We start from the raw sequence: 18036 nt of genomic DNA, 5'->3' as shown, positions 1-18036 counted from the left end.
GCTTACATTAAAACCAAATTAAAATATCTCAAGGCTAACGTCTGCCACTAATAATTGGTCAGAAGTGCCCACTTATACAGGAAAATCAAACAACATAAATATCTTGAGGTTTCAATCTTGGTGTCAAGGGTCCTTTAATATCCTGGCACACATGGGAAATGAAGCAGGGCCATTCTATATGTACAGTGGTGCTCAGTATGAGCTGCAACACTGTGTCCATGGTTGAAGGGGCCCCGAGCCTATATTGTAACACAAAAAAATGTGAAACCGGTCCTGCGAATACCAGTAGTGTAATGGTGTTTACCTCACTGATTGTTGTCTATGTCAGTGCCACCATGCAGTGTTAGCGCCACTATGACCACGGGCAGCATGTTGCAACTCATATTGGGCACAACTGTATCTTTAGGCTAAGCTTTCGTTTTTGAAAAATGCACTATGCCAGGCGTCCACTTGCAGCAACCTTTAAAACCACAAATGAAAAATACAGCCAGGAACAAAGGAAGGCCGAAAGCCTTTAATTTTTGGGATCAATACTGTATAGCAACAACATAACTAGAGAATCATTAAAACATCAAAAAGTTTGTTATGTACATGAAGGAGTGCCAAAAGAGGCACGTCCTTTGCATGGAGTGTAGTGCCCAGCACTGGCAATTATGTCTATACGTATGTACAAAAGTACAAAAAACGTCAAACTAGATCAGAATTCATGGTCCGCAAGGCTTATGCGTCGGGGGTGCCGTAACCACCGTAGGTAAGGAGACTCGGGTGTGCTTCGGCAACACGCTTCTGGCAATGCCTGGCGCTGCCGTAGAGAAGGAGGCCCCAGAGCAGAGTGATGGTGCTCAAGATTGCTGGAGGGTACAGTGCGCCGGCAGCCATGGAAAACACTGGAAAAGATAATGCAACACATCATAGGTTTCACCACCATAGGTTTATTAACAGATGACAAAATCAATGTCAACAGTCTCACTTTTAGATTTTCCGCCGAAATCTCAGACAGTAACGTCGCAGATTTTATAATGTTTCTTCCGTCTTTCAGCCACACGGGCTCAACGGAATTTCCTGGAATTCGGTATGTTGAGTCTCCAGCTCCGCCAGAAGCCAATGGACTTCATTTTTGCCGATTAGGAGCTATGCAGGCCTTAGTAGATGCTGTTCAAGTCTGATGTCTGTTACAAATTGTGCGGGAACCTCCAGGGTGGTGTCGCCACCCACATTTTCTTTTTGCGCATTTTCTTACTGACCAAGCACTTTCTCGCAGAAAGCGTGGTGTTTCTGTTATCATGAAAGAGCAATTTACAAATGCGATAAAAATCGTTTGTCTCTTTAGTGCACCTTTAAGAGGGCTGGAACTCTAGATTTGATTTGTGTGCATTGTGGATTGATCCAACCCTCATAGCTCTTGTAGATGAGCAGAAAGAGCGGTGCTACAATGTTACACATGAATGAAATTCTGGGTTTTTATGTGCCAAAACTATGATATGATCATGAGGCACGCTGCAGTGCAGGACTCTGAATTATACTTGACCAGCTGGGTTTAATATGCACTAAAATGCAAGTAAATGAGTAATTTTCACATTTTGACTGCATAGAAACATGGCTGCCATGGCCGGGAATCAAGCTTGCGCATTTGTGCTTGGCAGTGTTCAGCCGCTAAAGCCCCCATGGTGGGTGATGCTCAATGTAATGCATGCTGTATTCCTGAACGATGATATTAGTGGACACAAGGCGAGTCCACAGACAAACACTGCATGCCTCGACCCACACATTTAAATGGAGAAAATTAGCGCACATGTAAGGGCATCAACCTGGAAAAGTTCTGATAAGAAATCCTTGTCAGTCATGTCCTATATCACAGGACATCTGTCTCCATTGTTCGTCCATGAGCAATGATAAGTGCTTTGTAGTGTGTCCTTGACATATAGGAGGGATGAGCAACATCAACGTAATGGTATTGGTATTGTGTAAGTGTGATCAGAAGCCCTTTTTATGTTGCCAGTTGTAAACTGACAGTTTTAGCATGCATCTACAAAACTGCTTTTTTTTTGTAGCATCGTTCCTCGTTAGCCGAGATTCTTGTTCCTGTAGCTCAAGATGCTAGTGACTAGTGTGAAAATAAGACTGTTGCCATGGAGACGGCTAACATTGCTTTGCGAACACATGCTCTTCCCTACAAACAAGCGACAAAAATTGAGAAATTTACAGTTAATTTAATGAATGATTATGGACACCGGCTAATGAAGCAGCTGAGCAGAAAAGACATGGGCGTACAGTTGAAATTAATGCCAGGAGCACTGTGTTTTTGATGCCAGTTATTTGTTTGTGCCCACCAAGCCGGTATGCCATACCTAATATGCCATTTCATCAGTAACAGAACTCGCATCTTAGGTGGCAGTCAAGGCATCAGTTTTTAGTTTATATCCATAACTTCTGCATGCCTTAGCTTTTCGAACCAACTAGCCCATCAACACCTGCTGTGGGACACTGATCTAAATTTTTACAGAAATTTTGACTGCAGTTTAGCTAGTTTGGTACAACGTGACAACTCTACTAATGATTCACTGCACATGTGATAGTACATACCTATGTTGCAGAGTTTAGCAATTACCAAATGAAGTGACTATGGTGGACATGAGGCAGATTGGTTAAGCTTCTATGTCTATGCCACAGTGACATCATAGTGCATTTGTTTTACAAACTAAAGGTGGAGGCACATGGTGTGATCTGTTGTACAATTTATACAAAAATCTAGGAGTCTTACAACTAGTCCTCTTGTTTTATTTTGTCAGACCTTGTTAAAGTTTGTTCAATGTGATTTTTCATACAAGATGTATAGCGGATCTTATTGGCATTAATCAGAAACTGTTGGGGCAATCTGTTGAACCTGGTTGTTTGATAAAAGTCATTTGCCGGATTGGACATTGGATTGTACCATGTGTATCCTGCTTGACGATGTATTCAACTGATTCTTACTACATTCTGACTCACTTTGTAGAGTTTTGGAGCACTCGCAAACAAAGTGATTGGAAGCATGCGAGATGTTAATCACACTCAGACTGAAGGCGAGAGTGCCTTTGAGTGCTCCGAGCTGGAGAGTGGTATTGTGAACGAACCAGGCAAGTGTGTTCCAAGCACTATCTCAACCAGCCGATCGTTAGGTGCACCACCAGAGAACTCTAATGCCACCAGTCGAATGTACCACTTATTATGGCTCAACTCAAAACTTTGGCTTCCACTGGCTTGCATAATGGAACAGCGCAAAAGATGACAAACAGGACAAGCGTTCAGTTGTCTCGTGTGTTTTGCGCCGTTCCGTTGTGCATGCATACTAACTTGCTCAAATTACACGCTATCCTACTAGCTGAACTGTGTGTCAGTTTGTTGCGAGCGCATTAAGTTCTCGCAGAGGTTACTGCAGTGCAGTGTTTTACCAAAAGACGAACTTCTGACTAACAAACCTCCAATGTGTATTTGTGCTTCCACACAAGTGGCCAGTGGCATGGTTGAAATTAGATGAAGTATACACATTTCTTTACCTTCATGCCTAGTGACGACGAAGACCCAGTATGCTGTGGATGAAGCAAGGCTGCCAACAGACACAATGACACCGAGAACTTTCAGTCCTCCAAGCGTGTGCACATCGTGCCACATGTCAAGCCGCTTGGCGAGGTGTAGAATTTGAAGGTGGAGGACACCTCCTGCAAATATTGCTGAAGCACAACATGGGCACAGTATGTTACAAAAGCGCATGCATGTTGCCAAAATTTGACAGGAGATATATGGCACTGTTGGTCACGTGACGAGCACGCACAATGTACGCCCCCCAACAGCCGCTTTTAATAAGAAGCATGAGATGCTGTTTGTCAAGCCAGACTAATCGGGAACGAGAAATAATAGCGTAAATACCTGCGCAGTTGCGGGAAGACTGCCCTATTGTGCGTTACCGACCGTGTAAATTCACTATCACGTTCTAAAGGGGCGGGGCAAAACGCGACGTGCTTGCGATACGATCGGCACGCTGTACGCGATGAGATCGTATTACATATCGATGCGAGCAGTGCTGCGTGAATACTGTGGAAGATGTCCAACTTTAGTCATTAACATGCAAAACGCGATGTTTAGAAGCCAGCGTAAATGCATATCTTCATAAATCGACAATGCGCTTTGACTATTCGATGACACGTCGCGAACACATAAAACTACGCTAACTACCTCTACGCATGCTCGGGGGAAAAAAAATGCAAATCAGAAGCGAGAAATAAGCATAATCACGACACACACAAACAGTGGAGGTCACTCACCCGATGCCAAAGCCCATAACGCTGCGTGGTAGTGCTTGTAGTAAAAGAAACACACGCCGAAAATCCCGACACTAGCGAGCGTCCACGCAACGGCCAAAAGCAGCAAGAAGAAGAAGAAAACACCTGGCTTGGGTGGAGGCATGTTTACGGTCACATTCCCTTCGAACGCTGCGCTTATCGATGGGTCAGTAGTAGTTCCTTTCTCCGAAAGGGGCTGCAGAGGAATGAAGTCACCTGCTTCGATGACGGCAGGTGCCGCGGGTACCACTTCTTCCAACGGATACATTTCGCGTTGTTATGCGCCTAAGACGCGGTTGAGAGCGTAATGAACCGTTCATGATGCAACGGGGGACTGCTTATCGTAACTTAAAAGAATGAGACTACGCTGAGAGAGTCAAAGCACCCGATGGAAGTTTATCGCGCGCGCTATCTCTACAGCTACACGCCTCCAAAAAGGGAGTACGCCCTGTCGCGAGTTGCGCTAGCCTTAATATGAAAAATTTGAAGTACAGAACGAAAAAGGCAAACACCACAAGGCAAACGTGCCTAGGCAAAAATTGGCGATTCGCTGAGCTTCGACCTGTCACCGCTGTCACCAGCTGTCACTGTTGGGGGTTTCGTTTTCGTACAATCACGCTCATGCCTCCTCCTCGTGCCATGACAATAAGAAACAAAGCACGCGTACAAGCGAATACTTTAAAACATCTTGCTTTGTATGCATACACTCTCAAGTCAAGTGCTTGCACTTGCGTCACTCAAACGCGCCCAACGCGATTAGCATCTCACAATCGGCGCGTGCTGATCGATCAGCTGATTCAACTCAAATGTCGCAACCAAACAAACCAGCATCTCTGACTTGACTAAAATATTCAATTAAAGTTTTAGCGTTCGAACTAAGAAATAAACTGGGCTATGTGTGCACAAATATTGATATTTTTGTAATTATTCTGGAAGTTTTAACACAGGTGGCGACGTCTTTGTTTGCTAGATTGTTATCATTACGCGAGGCAGGCCTAGGGCTATTGGGGGTACATCCGTGTTATGTGTTTTCGTTGCGTCTGCGTGTGTGGTGAGTGTTATTGGTCGCTCGTTTGCATTAGAGCGAATTCGACGCTTCAGGCAGCTGTAGTAGTCGTGTTTACAACGTCAGCACATCCTGAAAACCTCCCAGCGCCGTAGGATGCCGCGAACTCTTCGGTACATGTGAAACTCTTCACAGTAAGCTCGCGTTTCACGTGCGCTGCGCAGAAGAGGTTATTCTGTGGTTTACAGTGTGGGATATATGCGCGCCAGTTCACTGTGATCGGTAAACTCCTCGTCGAACCTGCTGCTACCGAACGCCCTGTGCGAACGTTCATACTGTTGCCAGTGGTGTTGACCTTTTAAGTTATGTGTTGAAGAAGTAGTTGTGCAGTCTCGAAGCCCTTCAAGATGATATCGATTTTACCCTTCACACCCCCGGTTGTTAAGCGCTTGTTGGGTTGGAAGAAAGGCGAAGGAGAAGACAAATGGAGCGAGAAAGCCGTCAAAAGTTTGGTGAAGAAGCTGAAGAAATCTGGAGGAATGGATGAACTCGAGAAGGCGATTTCTACTCAAGACGCTCACACTGCGTGCATCACTATTCCCAGGTTGGTATTATAGGGAACTGTATTGTTTTACTGCATCTGTCATTCCGCTTGTTGTATTGCTTTTGGTAACAGCTTTTTTTTTTCAGGTGCTTCACGATGCACTTTTGCGCTGGCGACGCGACGAATCGCTGGCATCTTCAGTTTTTTTGTCCTAGAAACGGGAGGAAAAACAACAAAAACACGCCTTTTTTTACGCGGAAATTGATCTTTTGGGCAGCCGTGTAGAGGAAGGCTTCGCAGTGGCAAAAACGCTGCAACCAGAGAGTAGGAGATGAAGGACGGTTGCCTTTCTCGCGCTTATCGGAGGAGGGCTTGATAAAAGCGGTGGTCCGAAGCACGATCGCTTGAGGACACTTCGGACACTTCGCGTAGGGAGGACGCCCTAGTCTTGTGGCGCTGCTAGCTATTGCGTCCGCTATCTCAACTGGCCTTATCTTCCCGCTCCGCACAAATAGTGCCATCTCGAGAACCGAAACATGTTTTTCGCCACTGTTTGCGCGTGGTGATCTGACTGAGCGCGCGATCTTTAGAGGAACTGCGCTTACAAACTTGACGTCGTTGTATCGTCTCCACTTGGTTATCGTCATTATTTACTTCCTCTATTTATTTATTTCCAACGGGGCTCGTAATTGCAGGCTAATCGTCGCATGCCTTCTTCGTTCGACCTCGTTCTTTTGCCCGTCATTAATCGAGGAATTTGGTCGGGTCGGCTGGGCTGTTTGCCGCCGTGATTGCTACTACGAACGCATTGCTTGCCTCTCCTCCTCGCGTCTGCTTTGGGGGTGAGGGTGAGAGAGCAGCAGCAGCACATGCCGCCTGCGGGCCGCTTTGTGTTGCAGTCAAGCCTAACTCGCGAAACGCTTTCTTGAGTTTGCTCCGTGTGGTCGCTGCCGTGTTAAACGAGCTCGTGAAAATTCGTAGTTCGGTGCTTCAGCGCGCATCCGCTTGTGGCGATTGGTCACGGAGGCATTGGGCGACGTTTTCGCCTTTGTTGTTGCCGCTGACACGAGTGGTGGAGTGCCGAAATTCTCGTCCGAAGCGGCGAGCTCGGTAGGCCTTTGCGGTAAGCCTTTGCTCTCTCCCACCCGGGTTTTCGCTCAGCACAGCGTGCAGACGAGCGTGCATGTTCGCTCGCTGCGGCCCAGTCAGCCCCGATCGGCGTCGAAGGGTTGAAAAAAAAGTGCCTCCTCGAGATCACCAGAAGGTGTGTCTTGTTTTTGAGCTTGGTGCGAAGCTTACCGGCCGTTTTTTCTCGCACAGCGGATTCGACGTTGTCCCGTGTGACTAGAGCATTTTCGCCGCAAATCGAAATCAACAAGTGACTCTTGCCGTTGAGGTAGGGACGTTCGGACTCTCTAGTCAATCGCGCGCATGCATATCTAACCACTTCATTCGCTGATCGGCGGTGAAAACGTGCGCGTGTGCCCTTGCGTGTGGTGTTGAGGCAGGCGGCACGGTTCCCTGCCGCTCCGGCGTTCGCTCTAGCCCGCGCGGCCAAAAACTCGCGAGGTGTTGCCTCGCTCGAGATGTCGGTGGCGACAACCCGATTTTCGGGCTCCTTGAATTAGCCCGAAAGCAGGGGGCACGCTTGCACGTTCCTACATCGCTATAGCGACAGCTGTGTGTTTCGTTTCGTCGTGTTTCAACGTCTTCGAGGGTTCTGGAACCGACGTCGGCGTTAGGCCTAACTCTTCGGCTACCGAGAAAGAAAGGGTAGTGCATTGCTCCCTCCCCCGCCGTCTGCCGAACGTCTCCTGCGGACGCCGGCTCATGGAGTGGGCTTTCCCACGCGCCCAGAGAGAATTTCGTCTTTTGCCCCTCTGTTTCTTATTATTTGCGCGCACTATTTCTGTTTGCAGCGGGCTGAAGTGTCTCTTTTCTTCTTCTTTTGACTCTTGTCGCTACAGTGATATCCTACAAGCGCGTGTTAGTTTGGTATCGGAGTCAGAGCCACTATTCAACCCGAGAATACACCACAGAGTAACTCCAATAAATATCTAGAAAGACGATGCCGTGCCTGTAACGCGCGGTTTAGCGAAGCCGTGTTGTAGCCGACTGCGATGAGAGGCTCATATGCACGTGCGGCGCAATGTAGCGCTTTTTTCTTTTCGCGGCTGATCCGTGGGAGGGGATGGGTTCTACAAAATAAACACGATTGCGCGGAGTTCTTACTGACGTGCTCGTTGGCATCGTGCCTCGTCTGTCACACGTAGCAACAGCGCGCATTTGCTGGGGCAAAAAGAGGCAGAGCGCGATAATAGCCGCCTAGATGCATCCGGCATTTGTCTTTTTTGTTGCCGTGCGGTGTTTCTTGCTCAGTAAGCGAGGTCCACACAATGACAGCTCTGTGTCAGACGTGTCCTAATCGTTATCGCGGACATCTCGAACCGCTAGTGCGCAAACAACGTGGAAAATGAGGGCTGGAACCGGCTGGAAATATGCCCACGGGCAGCGGTGGTGATCGTTTTGCTTCAAGGAGCTCTTTTCCCCTGGGGCTTCAGTCAGTGCCACTTGAGCAGTAAAGTACAGCAGAAGTGGGAAACTTCGATTTTCTTCGAAAAGTACAGGATTAGGGGGCTTATTTTTTTGTGTGTGTGGATAAATTTACGAGGGAGGGGGGGGGGGATTGCATGAATTGCTTGTGGAGTTGTCGCTGCTTTGTGCATATATGCATGTCATGTCCACATTAGAATTTCTTTTTGAAATCCTGGTAAGGTCTTCAGACCTTACCAGGATTTCAAAATTTCAATTTAGTCTCTGGCTCCGCATTCAGTAACGCGGAGCCAGAGACTAACTTCCCTGCAACACTTTTCCAAGTAACCATCGAATGGCTTCAATAAAGGAGTTAATTAAATTGAATTGAAAACAACGTTATTAGGATCTGCGGAACGCGACTGGGTCGAGCACCCGGCTCAGTGCCACGTAGGGACCGGCAAGCGAAGGAATCAAGCATATCATTTACACGGACGATATTAAAAGAGTTTATGGCCTCACAAATCGACCGCTGCAAAAATTTTTAAAATAGGTCAAGTACGGGCAAGCAGAGTTAGAGAGTTGTCACACTTTGTAAATGCTTTCTCCCTTCTCTCGTTCTGACGAGCGTGCTGGAAGCTAAACAGAGAGAGATGCCATGGGGGAAAGAAGATACGTCACGCATGCATCATGACCTTGACCACGCTTTCTTTTTTTCCTTCGAGCGCGCTGCTTGCTTTGTGTGATAATTGATGGTAGCGTAGGCTAAGGACAAGGACAAAAGAAAGACACATTCACTGCGCTGTGTGGTGTCAGACACGGTGCTGTGTGCTGTTGAATGCATCTTTCTTTTGTGCTTGTCCTTAGCCTGCACTACCATCAATTATCATGCTATACCAACAAGCCCAAATTGCTACCCTTATTACTTGTGTGATCACGGGCACATGGCGGCCTCCCGTGGCGGTCACGGTAACTATGCTGCTCACGATGCTCAAATCGGCCGGCGGCCTGAAATGTGGGTGTATGGCACGATCATTTGGGTATATGACATCATTTGTCGAAAAAAGAGAGAACTATTTCTAGTGTAGTTTAAAAATTAATTGTAAATTTCAGGCCTCGTGCTGCGCTCACCCGTTCTCAGGAGCCTCGACTACCGATCGGTAGAATTTTCTGACCATGCTGAACTAGCGTTGCAGGCCCCCATTAAGCTTAGTAGCGGCCATCACTAGCTGAACAGATGGAACGCTATTCATGTTGCTTGAACTTTTCTTACATAAACTCTGCATGCAATTGGAACACATGCACATATATATAGTTTTATGAGAGTACTTCCGTTGTCATTACATGTTTGAACTAATTGTCTTAGGGATATAGATCTGTCATTGCACTGTTCTGTGTAGCACTGTGTTCAAGCAAACCATTCCTGGATACAAGCTTGCCGTTGGTTCAGAATGAATGGCTAGGAAACTCGTTGCATGCTGGCAAATGACTCTACAGAAAGTGTGGAGTAAGAAAATGCGAGCAGTGTTAGGTTGAGTTCAACTCCGCGTTGCTCTGTAGTGCCTCATGCTTTCTGTAGTCGTTGCCGCTGAACACAATTTAGCCTAGCCTGATGCAGCGTGTGCTGTCCACTATGGCGTCCACCACTGCCTGTGGGTTGCCTTGGCAGGGTGGTTGTTTGGGCTAGTTAGCAATTCATGATCTCAGGTATACGGTGCAGATGAAAAACAAGACCATGATAAAAACAGCCCGCCTGTATTGTCCCTATTGTTCTTCTGCTGCAAATGAACAATAAGGTTGCGTAAAGCCATCAAGCATTTCTGCCTTATTTCATGCACTGTGGCATGCACTTTTGAATCACTACTGCTTTCTTGTAAAAAGGCAGAAGTTCAGCGGAAAATGGAAGCTTCAAGAGACGAAAAATTCGTGAACACGGTGTGTCGCTGAAGCCGATGTTTCGACAAACTGACTTGTCTTCAAGTCTGCTGTCAGCTCGTTGCCGTTAGCAATATTTTTGATGGTCGATTCTTTTGTGCACTCTTTGCATTGTTTTAATAAGCTTGCTCTTTGCATTGTGTTAAACTTGCTCATTATCTTGGACAGTTGCAGCCTTGAAGAGTAGTCTGCTTGTCAAAACGTCGGCTTCAGTGACACCCCATGTCCACGAATTTTTCATTGCTACAGTTTTCTTGTGTGGGTGTATTCTGATTGTGCTTGTGATTTTGTCGAAGGCTTGTGCTTATGTGTTTGCATTCTGTTTATGTGTAAAGTTGAAACAATGGCACACTCACACAATTTCAGTTTGGTAGGTTTACAGAATGAGAATTGTAGTTCATGAGACATGTCTTGGTGCCTAAGAAGCAAGAAAAAGGCATCCTTATTTTCAGTTTAAGCTGAGCTGAGCACTTTTGTTTAGACTTGTGTACGAAGTTGTAGCAGTTAATAATTGAAGCAAGCTGCTTGTCATTAGCAATATTTTAGTTAACTGGTTTTTTCTGCACTCTTTGCATCATGTTAATAGGTTCGCTCATTGTTTTGGACAATTTTTTGTTGAAGCTGTTGGAACACAGCATTGCTCGTCATTGAAAATGCCTTGTCATGGCCCTTATAATTTGTCTGGTTCCTTTTGTTTTGTATGTAATTAAATTAAACAAGATGATTTCAGGTTTTTATGCATATTATTCCTATTGATCGTCTTATGTTGGGTTCAGGTTGGTTCCTAGCTTTGATCACATTAACTGGTAGTTTACTTTAAGAATAAACTCTTCTGTTCTCCCTCATTTGCTGTTATGTAGCCAGAAAGAATTTGATTATAACTGCATAAAACAAAGGGCGATGACAGGCCAACGTGTTTCTTTAGGGCGGGATGTGGTGTCCGTTTATTTATTGTTTTAATTATTCAAAGTCCTAACATGCCTCAAAGTGGGGCATTGTGTTAGGGGGGTTATGAAAAGTTTAAACATTGAGAAAAAAAAGCAAGGCCTGCTTGTTCAGAAATTCACTGGTATGAAATGTTATACAATAGTTAGCTTTAGTAGTCGTATGTATGCTGTAAACATTGTTAATGTACAGTTCATTTAATTGAAAATGTGTTTGCAACACACATACTGATAATGATTTCAAAGACATCATTTGGTGTCGTTCACTGTTGTAAAAAAAAAAAAGAGAAAAGAGAGTACAAAAAATGCAGCAAAATATTGACTTTTTTTTTTACAGTAGTCGTGCTCATTTTTTAATATAGTGTTCTTGCCAAACACAATAGACGTGCTGCATCTTAATCAGGAATAGTAAAACAGTCCCGAGATACATGAACGAAAGGGAAGTAACAAGGTGCATGCAGGCACTAACCAGCCAATGCAAAGTTGTTTGTTGGTACCTGTGCTTCTCTTTTGTGTCTTTCACACTTTGCTATTCTAATGCTGAGCCAACCAGCCTACGCTTCCATCGAGCATTTGAAGGCTTTCTCAGAAAAGACATTTCTTTATACGTTTTTATGTAAAGACTGCGAATGTTTCATTTTCTATGCCGTATGTGCTGTGTTGCCTTGTGAGGTTTAAACACGTTCACAGGACACAGGTGAAGAACTTTTGTAGAAGATGAGCTTCTCGGTTATTCGGCATCCCAAGAACGTCAGATTAAGGAATTCTGCTGCAAAGGCAGTGGAGTGTCATTGGGGTATAAGTGTCATTATAAGTGTCATTTGCAGTACGTTTGAAAAATGTATTCGCACTTGTCTTTGGCCAATCCTCGTTTTGTCCTGCTGCCACATGATCACCTTCTGGGTCATGACAACAAATTAGAGCCTCGTGAGTCGTAACCATAACTGGCTATAAAAAAAACTGTTATATTAAATTGTTCAGGTCGCTCTGAGGTTTGGTAGTGTTTTATAGGTGGTTTTGAGGTCAGAAGTCTTCATTTAGCACTGAAAATGAAGACTGAAAATTATTGCAAGCACTTTAATTAAGGCTGGCGATGATGGTGGGGCAACAGGAAGTAGCGATGATGAGTGGTGGATGCAACGATGCTAAGCTCAAGGGCATGGGTTCGATTCCCGGCCACTGCAGCCGCATTTCAATGAGGGTGTAATGCAAAGAACAGCCATGTGCTTAGATTTAGGCACACATTAAAGAACCAGAACCCAAGTGTTCGAAATTAATGCGGTGCCCCTTACTACATGCACCTCATAATCACATTGTGGTTTTAGTGCGTAAAACCCCAGGGATTGTTATTATTACAACGGCATTGGAAGACTAAAATGGAAGAGGCAGGTGGAATCTTTATCTACCAGCCACGGCGTACCAGTGGTTACGGTGCTCGACTGCCAACTCGGAGGTAGCAGCATTGAGTCCCAGCTGCAGCGGCCGCATTTTGACGGAGGTGAAGTGCCAGATGCCTGCGTACTTATATTTAGGCGCACGTTAAAGAACACCAGGTGGTCAAAATTTCTGGAGCCCTCCACTACGACGTCTCGTAATCATATCGTGGTTTTGAGATGTAAAACTCCAACAATTATTTTGCAGCAGAGCTGTTCAGCGTTTTGTTATGCCGGTAGCGTCACCAGAAAACTATCATCATCAGGAACAGGTATGAGCCACAGAAAGCGGGCAATTCAAGTAGAATTCCCAATGAAGCTAGTGAAGCCAAACTCGGGAAGATACTAAGTACTGCTGACCGAGTCAAGACTAATTAAGCACAGTCGAGTCTAATTAGTGCTTATTCAGACTTTAGTTTCATGTGGCTTAATTATGTTAATTAAGCTAATTGAGATTGAGCCAAGCCGGGAATAGCTAGGAGACCAGCAGCTCCGTCGTGACTCGGCCTTGTGTCTCTAGTGCAAGCTGCCCACAGTTTTTAACTTCTTATTTAAATATCTTTTTCTCTGAAAGGTTTCTCGCCTTATGTCCTGGCTGTGCGTGTGTGTGTGAATGTGTGTATGTGTGTGTGTGTACAGTGTTCTTGTTGTCCTTGTTGTGCGCCACTGATGTCCTAAGGGTGATCAGTGGGGGGGTGGCCGTGGGCAGGTCGCTGGACGGCCGGCTGCAGGTGTCGCACCGCAAGGGGCTGCCACACGTCATCTACTGCCGCCTGTGGCGCTGGCCCGACCTGCAGAGCCACCACGAGTTGCGCGCCACCGACCACTGCCAGTATGCCTTCCATCTCAAGAAGGACGAGGTGTGCGTCAACCCCTACCACTACCAGCGAGTAGAGACACCCGGTAGGTCTTCTTTTGCCCCTCTTCATCATGGAACTTGTGCGTACGTGTGTGTGCCACTTAATGATCATTGTCTTTTATAAGTGAAATGTGTTCAGGGCAGCACAGAATAACACGCAAGTTCTGAGTAACTCGAGTGTTTAACCCTTCAAAAAGAATAAAAATTTGTTTAAAGGGTTCGACTACCAGTTTTCATGGTACCTGTTTTCTTTATCTCAACGAAAAGCTAACTGGTTAGAATGTCTAATCACAAAATGGTAATGCGGAATACGGCATGAAACATTTATAATCAAATTTTTCATCTGCGGCGACTGTGAAGTCATATACGCTCAAACCATGCTGCAAACAGAGGGAGGTGAGTACGACAGCGGTTTGTGTTTGTGAGTGGCAGTTTGCTGCGTGTGCGTGTGCTCCGCGTGCATGCGCCGTGGCTCGGCATGTCCCACTATTTGCCACAAAAGTAGCACCGCTCCACAGCGTGCAACACCTTTTACCTCGTAAGCAGCACAGACTAGAATGGGGATGGATAATAATGCTCTAATTCTGAGCACTTATTATGATGTGCATGAAAGCATCAGACTACATGGAGCAAGGTGAACAATTCCAGAATCTAGCTTCAAGGCTCCTCCACTAGGCTGCGTGAATACGTTTTTTTTTTTAATTTTAAACACAATTTAAAAATATAAATCATACTCAGATCACGGAAATGATGCTTGAATCTGTCACTGTAATTCACGATCTATTAATTTTCAACAGTATCTCATCACACATTCTGGCCAGTTGTCAGCGTTGTAGTTTGTGGCTTCCTTTTTCTGGTGTTCCGTCTTTTGGGCTGTTTTCTTTCCACTGTGTCGTACCAACATGCCCAAGCAACCACTTTGTGCTGTATTGTTGTTTGCTCGGCATGCTGGCATGTCTGCAGAGTAGTTAAAAGGGACCCTGAAGCGGTTTTTTGAAATTTTGTGAGCGTTTAGGCTACAGCATCATCAGATCATTCGTGCCACAAATTAAGCGACGCATCGTGTACCAAAGCAGCTACGGGCAATTATATGTATACCCTCCTTCTCACCACTGCCTTGCCCCCTCAACTCGTTGAAGACCCAGCTATCGCTGGTGACTAAAGCGCACGCGACGGGTTGAGCTCCATTGAGTACGCCTGCGCCTGGCAGCGCACACCATCGGGCAACTGAGGCGAAGCGCACGTAGTGGTTGAGATCTGTTCCGCCAGGTACCGCCACACTACCAGCCGTTCTTATTTTATTCACCTATATGGGGACAATCTGTAAAGGCATGCAGACAAACAAAAAGTATTTGAGAACAATCACCGATAAGTGTTAACTCTGGCAATTTGATTGTGTCTTCAGGGGTTAAGTTAGAGCTACACGCGCATGGATCCTGGCATTGATCAGATAGTGTGAGCCCGATGCTCACTGCAGCAATGAGCTGAAGGGACCCCGCTCGCCAGATTCCTTACAAGCCTTACACGATGTTGCAGCTTTACAAATTGCCAATCGCTAGATTTGCAGCACACTACTTGGCTAGGGCAATTCATGGCGTCCGAGAAAAGAAACCTTGAGATAAACGCTCACGCAGCTCACATCAACACTGAGCGCATTGTAACATAGACAGATGATACTCGCTGCCACCGGAGGTTCAGTGACGTAGGCTGGACATATCCAGTCAGATCGATCGCCAGTGCTACATAACATGGAACACTGCTACGTAGATAGGATGTTGGAAGTTGAAAACTCGTTCGGCTGTGCCGCTGTGGTCTGTAGCGATTAACATGTTTAAAGTCTTGTAATAAATTACACAGTTGACGCAGAGAGCTTAAATCGATCTGCAAATGATTCTTAGGGCTTGCTTTACCGGCTCAATGCGTTTATACAAAATCGTCAAAACCGTTCCAGGGTGCCTTTAACTTTGCACATGCATACGCAGTTGAAACACCCTGTCCTTGAGCGGCATCCTCGCTTGTTCATTTCAGCATTGCCGCCAATTCTTGTGCCGAGGCAGACTGGCGACCTACCCACAGAGCTGCCCAGCTTGGATGATTATGCCAACTCGGTGCCTGACAACACAGACTTTCCGTCGAGCCTAGACGTGCAGGCTTTTCCTCTCACAGGTACTTGATCACCTCCGAAGTGCAGCTATCACCTTCTCTCTATGAGAACCAACTCTACCGTGCACATAGGTGTGAATGGGGAGTGAAGATACTACCACATTTATCTGTGGCACGATCTTGTATGCGTTCCTAAAACGGACGGAGGCGGTCCAAGCTTTACGTCACAAACTGGTTCGCGAGAACGAGGGGAAGTAAACAGCCAATGAGTGAAGTGGAAGCCTGCGTTTCAATCCAGTTCAAGCCGTATGGCAGCCATTTTAATCCATCTGTTTCATTTCGGACGGTCTCTCCGACCGTTCTTTCGCCTCTCTCCGAAAGCAGACACGTGACGCCATGGCTCACGTGACAACTAACGTCGCGGCACTCGTCACGGCTCACATTGACCAATCGCGTGTGACTCAAACGAATGGAACGCCTCCGTCCATTTTAGGAACGCATACAAGACTGCGCCACTGAATGTGAAGTGTCAATTAAAAGAAATATAATGTACAAAATCGTCACTAAAGGCTTTGCATTCGAGTGTGCAGTTTGGTCACAACTGCCAGATACATTTATGCAGGAAATGCAGCACTGTGGCGTGTAAAAATACATCCTTGATGTTATTGGGACATAAAAATGCAATGATGCCTTTAAAGATGAAATTATGGAGACAAGAGTGGGGTTGCAAGCATTTGAGGCATTGCTTGGAACAAGTTAAACGCACCTGTATTTGATATATTTTTATTTGCATAGTTGTGTAACAAACTGGGTTGCGGCTGCAAGTGATTGAGCTGTAATGCTAGCATCCTGAACAGCATCTTCAACAAGGCTTGTGTGAATAGTAAATTTTAGGTTTGAAGTTAATAGTGATTTGGTCGAATTATTTCGAGTCATATTTGAATAGTATATATTGCATATTACAAAGAAAAATGAGCATATTTGTCATGACCTAGCTGACCTGCACAAAATTTTTTTTTAATTGAAACGAGGCTTATGCAGATGTCATTCTTTTTGGTTCAAAGGAAGTGGAAGCAACTTCAAGTACACTCAAACTTCGATATAACAAACACAGATATAACGAAGTAAGGGAAGAATAGTTTTGTCATATACAGTCGATCCCGGATATATCGAACTCGAAGGGGACCGCGAAATAGTTCGATATATCGATAATTCGAAATACGAAATATGCGTATTTAAGGCTTTAGTTAAAGCACTGCAGGCCCCGACACAGTTTTCCGAAATCATAAAAAAGTGCGGACATAACGATTCGCTCACATATGCCAAAGAACAAGGCAAGAACTTCTTTTGCAAGTTAGGGCACTTTATTTCACATGCAAATAGTCTGTAAACTTGTCTTGCTTCTTGCGCGCCGTGAATTTATTAAGTCATCGTCAATATCATTGAAGCTTTACAAATAAATAAATTCAGCACCTTCGGCCACAACAGCTCGACGCTGAACGCTGATGCGAGCTCTGTAGCACGGTAAAGGGTTTAGCTGCGGCTGGCATCTTCAAACCGCACGGGTCCATTTCCGCAGCACCGGCAACGTCAGCTATGACATCGGCATCGATGCAATCAGAAACAGCTACATCGTTATCTGCACCGATAATGTCACTCGCTGTGCTCCCGTCCGATACGGCGCCCGGAAACGCTAATAAGTCGCAAAATTCACTGACGCACCGTACGCCGTAGTCGGCTGTCATGACGCGCCCAAAGTCGTCACCTGGCGCCAAGGCCCGTAAGGAAACAGTGCACGACGGTGCTTTACTTGACGTTGTTCCAAGCACCGGTCATCATTTTTATCGCTACGAGCGGGTCAATGTTTAGTTCGACTCCTGAATGACGATTTATCAAGAACGAAGCGAGAAGTACACATGCCGCAAGAGACAACGCTAACAACGCTGCACGAAGAAACATTTCTCCACCGTCGACATGTTGGCGATACCGATGGCACTTGTGGCTTTGTAGAAGGCAGCCGCTACTTTGGCGAGAAATGCGAAAAAAGCGTAGCCTCTGAGATCTGCATTTTAAAACCGAAAACTAGAAATACGTCACGAGGTTGCGGATCTCGAAGGCCATGCTTTGCGGGCCCGCATGCCATCGTGCTCGGACAAGGAAGGGAGTGTAAACATTACAACAAGGCTGCCAAGTCACTTCGAAGTCTCATTTTGGTGCCCTTGGCAATCAGCCTCTTTGAAAAACACTAGCCCGTGCATTAAAACCTGCGAATCGCGCGTCAAATATACCGGTGAACTGACAAGCGCTGCGCAATGAACTAGAGCAACGCAATTTCGTCGCCTGCGCGCGACGAGGGACTGG

At 45.8% G+C, this 18036-nt stretch overlaps 2 protein-coding genes across 4 annotated transcripts in view; one reads left to right on the top strand and one right to left on the bottom strand.

Annotated features, from left to right (window-relative positions):
* Positions 1 to 486: 486 nt before the first annotated feature.
* LOC119394077 (uncharacterized) overlaps positions 487 to 18036 on the bottom strand; it is an 86735-nt gene continuing 69185 nt past the window's right edge. The window contains exons 1-3 of one of the 2 annotated variants that reach the window (XM_037661300.2): positions 4302 to 4817; positions 3537 to 3710; positions 487 to 887 (exon numbers count right to left, since the gene is read on the bottom strand). In XM_037661300.2, the coding sequence (XP_037517228.1) occupies positions 721 to 887; positions 3537 to 3710; positions 4302 to 4587 (627 nt within the window). In that variant the 5' untranslated portion in view covers positions 4588 to 4817 and the 3' untranslated portion in view covers positions 487 to 720. Of the gene's footprint in view, positions 888 to 3536; positions 3711 to 4301; positions 4818 to 18036 lie in introns of those variants that run through there. The other variant, XM_049415616.1, reaches the window with a different exon arrangement.
* LOC119394076 (mothers against decapentaplegic homolog 3) overlaps positions 5340 to 18036 on the top strand; it is a 51284-nt gene continuing 38587 nt past the window's right edge. Inside the window, exons 1-3 of one of the 2 annotated variants that reach the window (XM_037661299.2) lie at positions 5340 to 5929; positions 13423 to 13616; positions 15601 to 15738. In XM_037661299.2, the coding sequence (XP_037517227.1) occupies positions 5733 to 5929; positions 13423 to 13616; positions 15601 to 15738 (529 nt within the window). In that variant the 5' untranslated portion in view covers positions 5340 to 5732. Of the gene's footprint in view, positions 5930 to 13401; positions 13617 to 15600; positions 15739 to 18036 lie in introns of both variants that reach the window. The other variant, XM_037661298.2, reaches the window with a different exon arrangement.

Source organism: Rhipicephalus sanguineus, chromosome 5 (assembly GCF_013339695.2).
Source record: "Rhipicephalus sanguineus isolate Rsan-2018 chromosome 5, BIME_Rsan_1.4, whole genome shotgun sequence".
NCBI lineage: Eukaryota > Metazoa > Arthropoda > Arachnida > Ixodida > Ixodidae > Rhipicephalus > Rhipicephalus sanguineus.
This window is presented reverse-complemented; position numbering and strand designations above follow the sequence as displayed.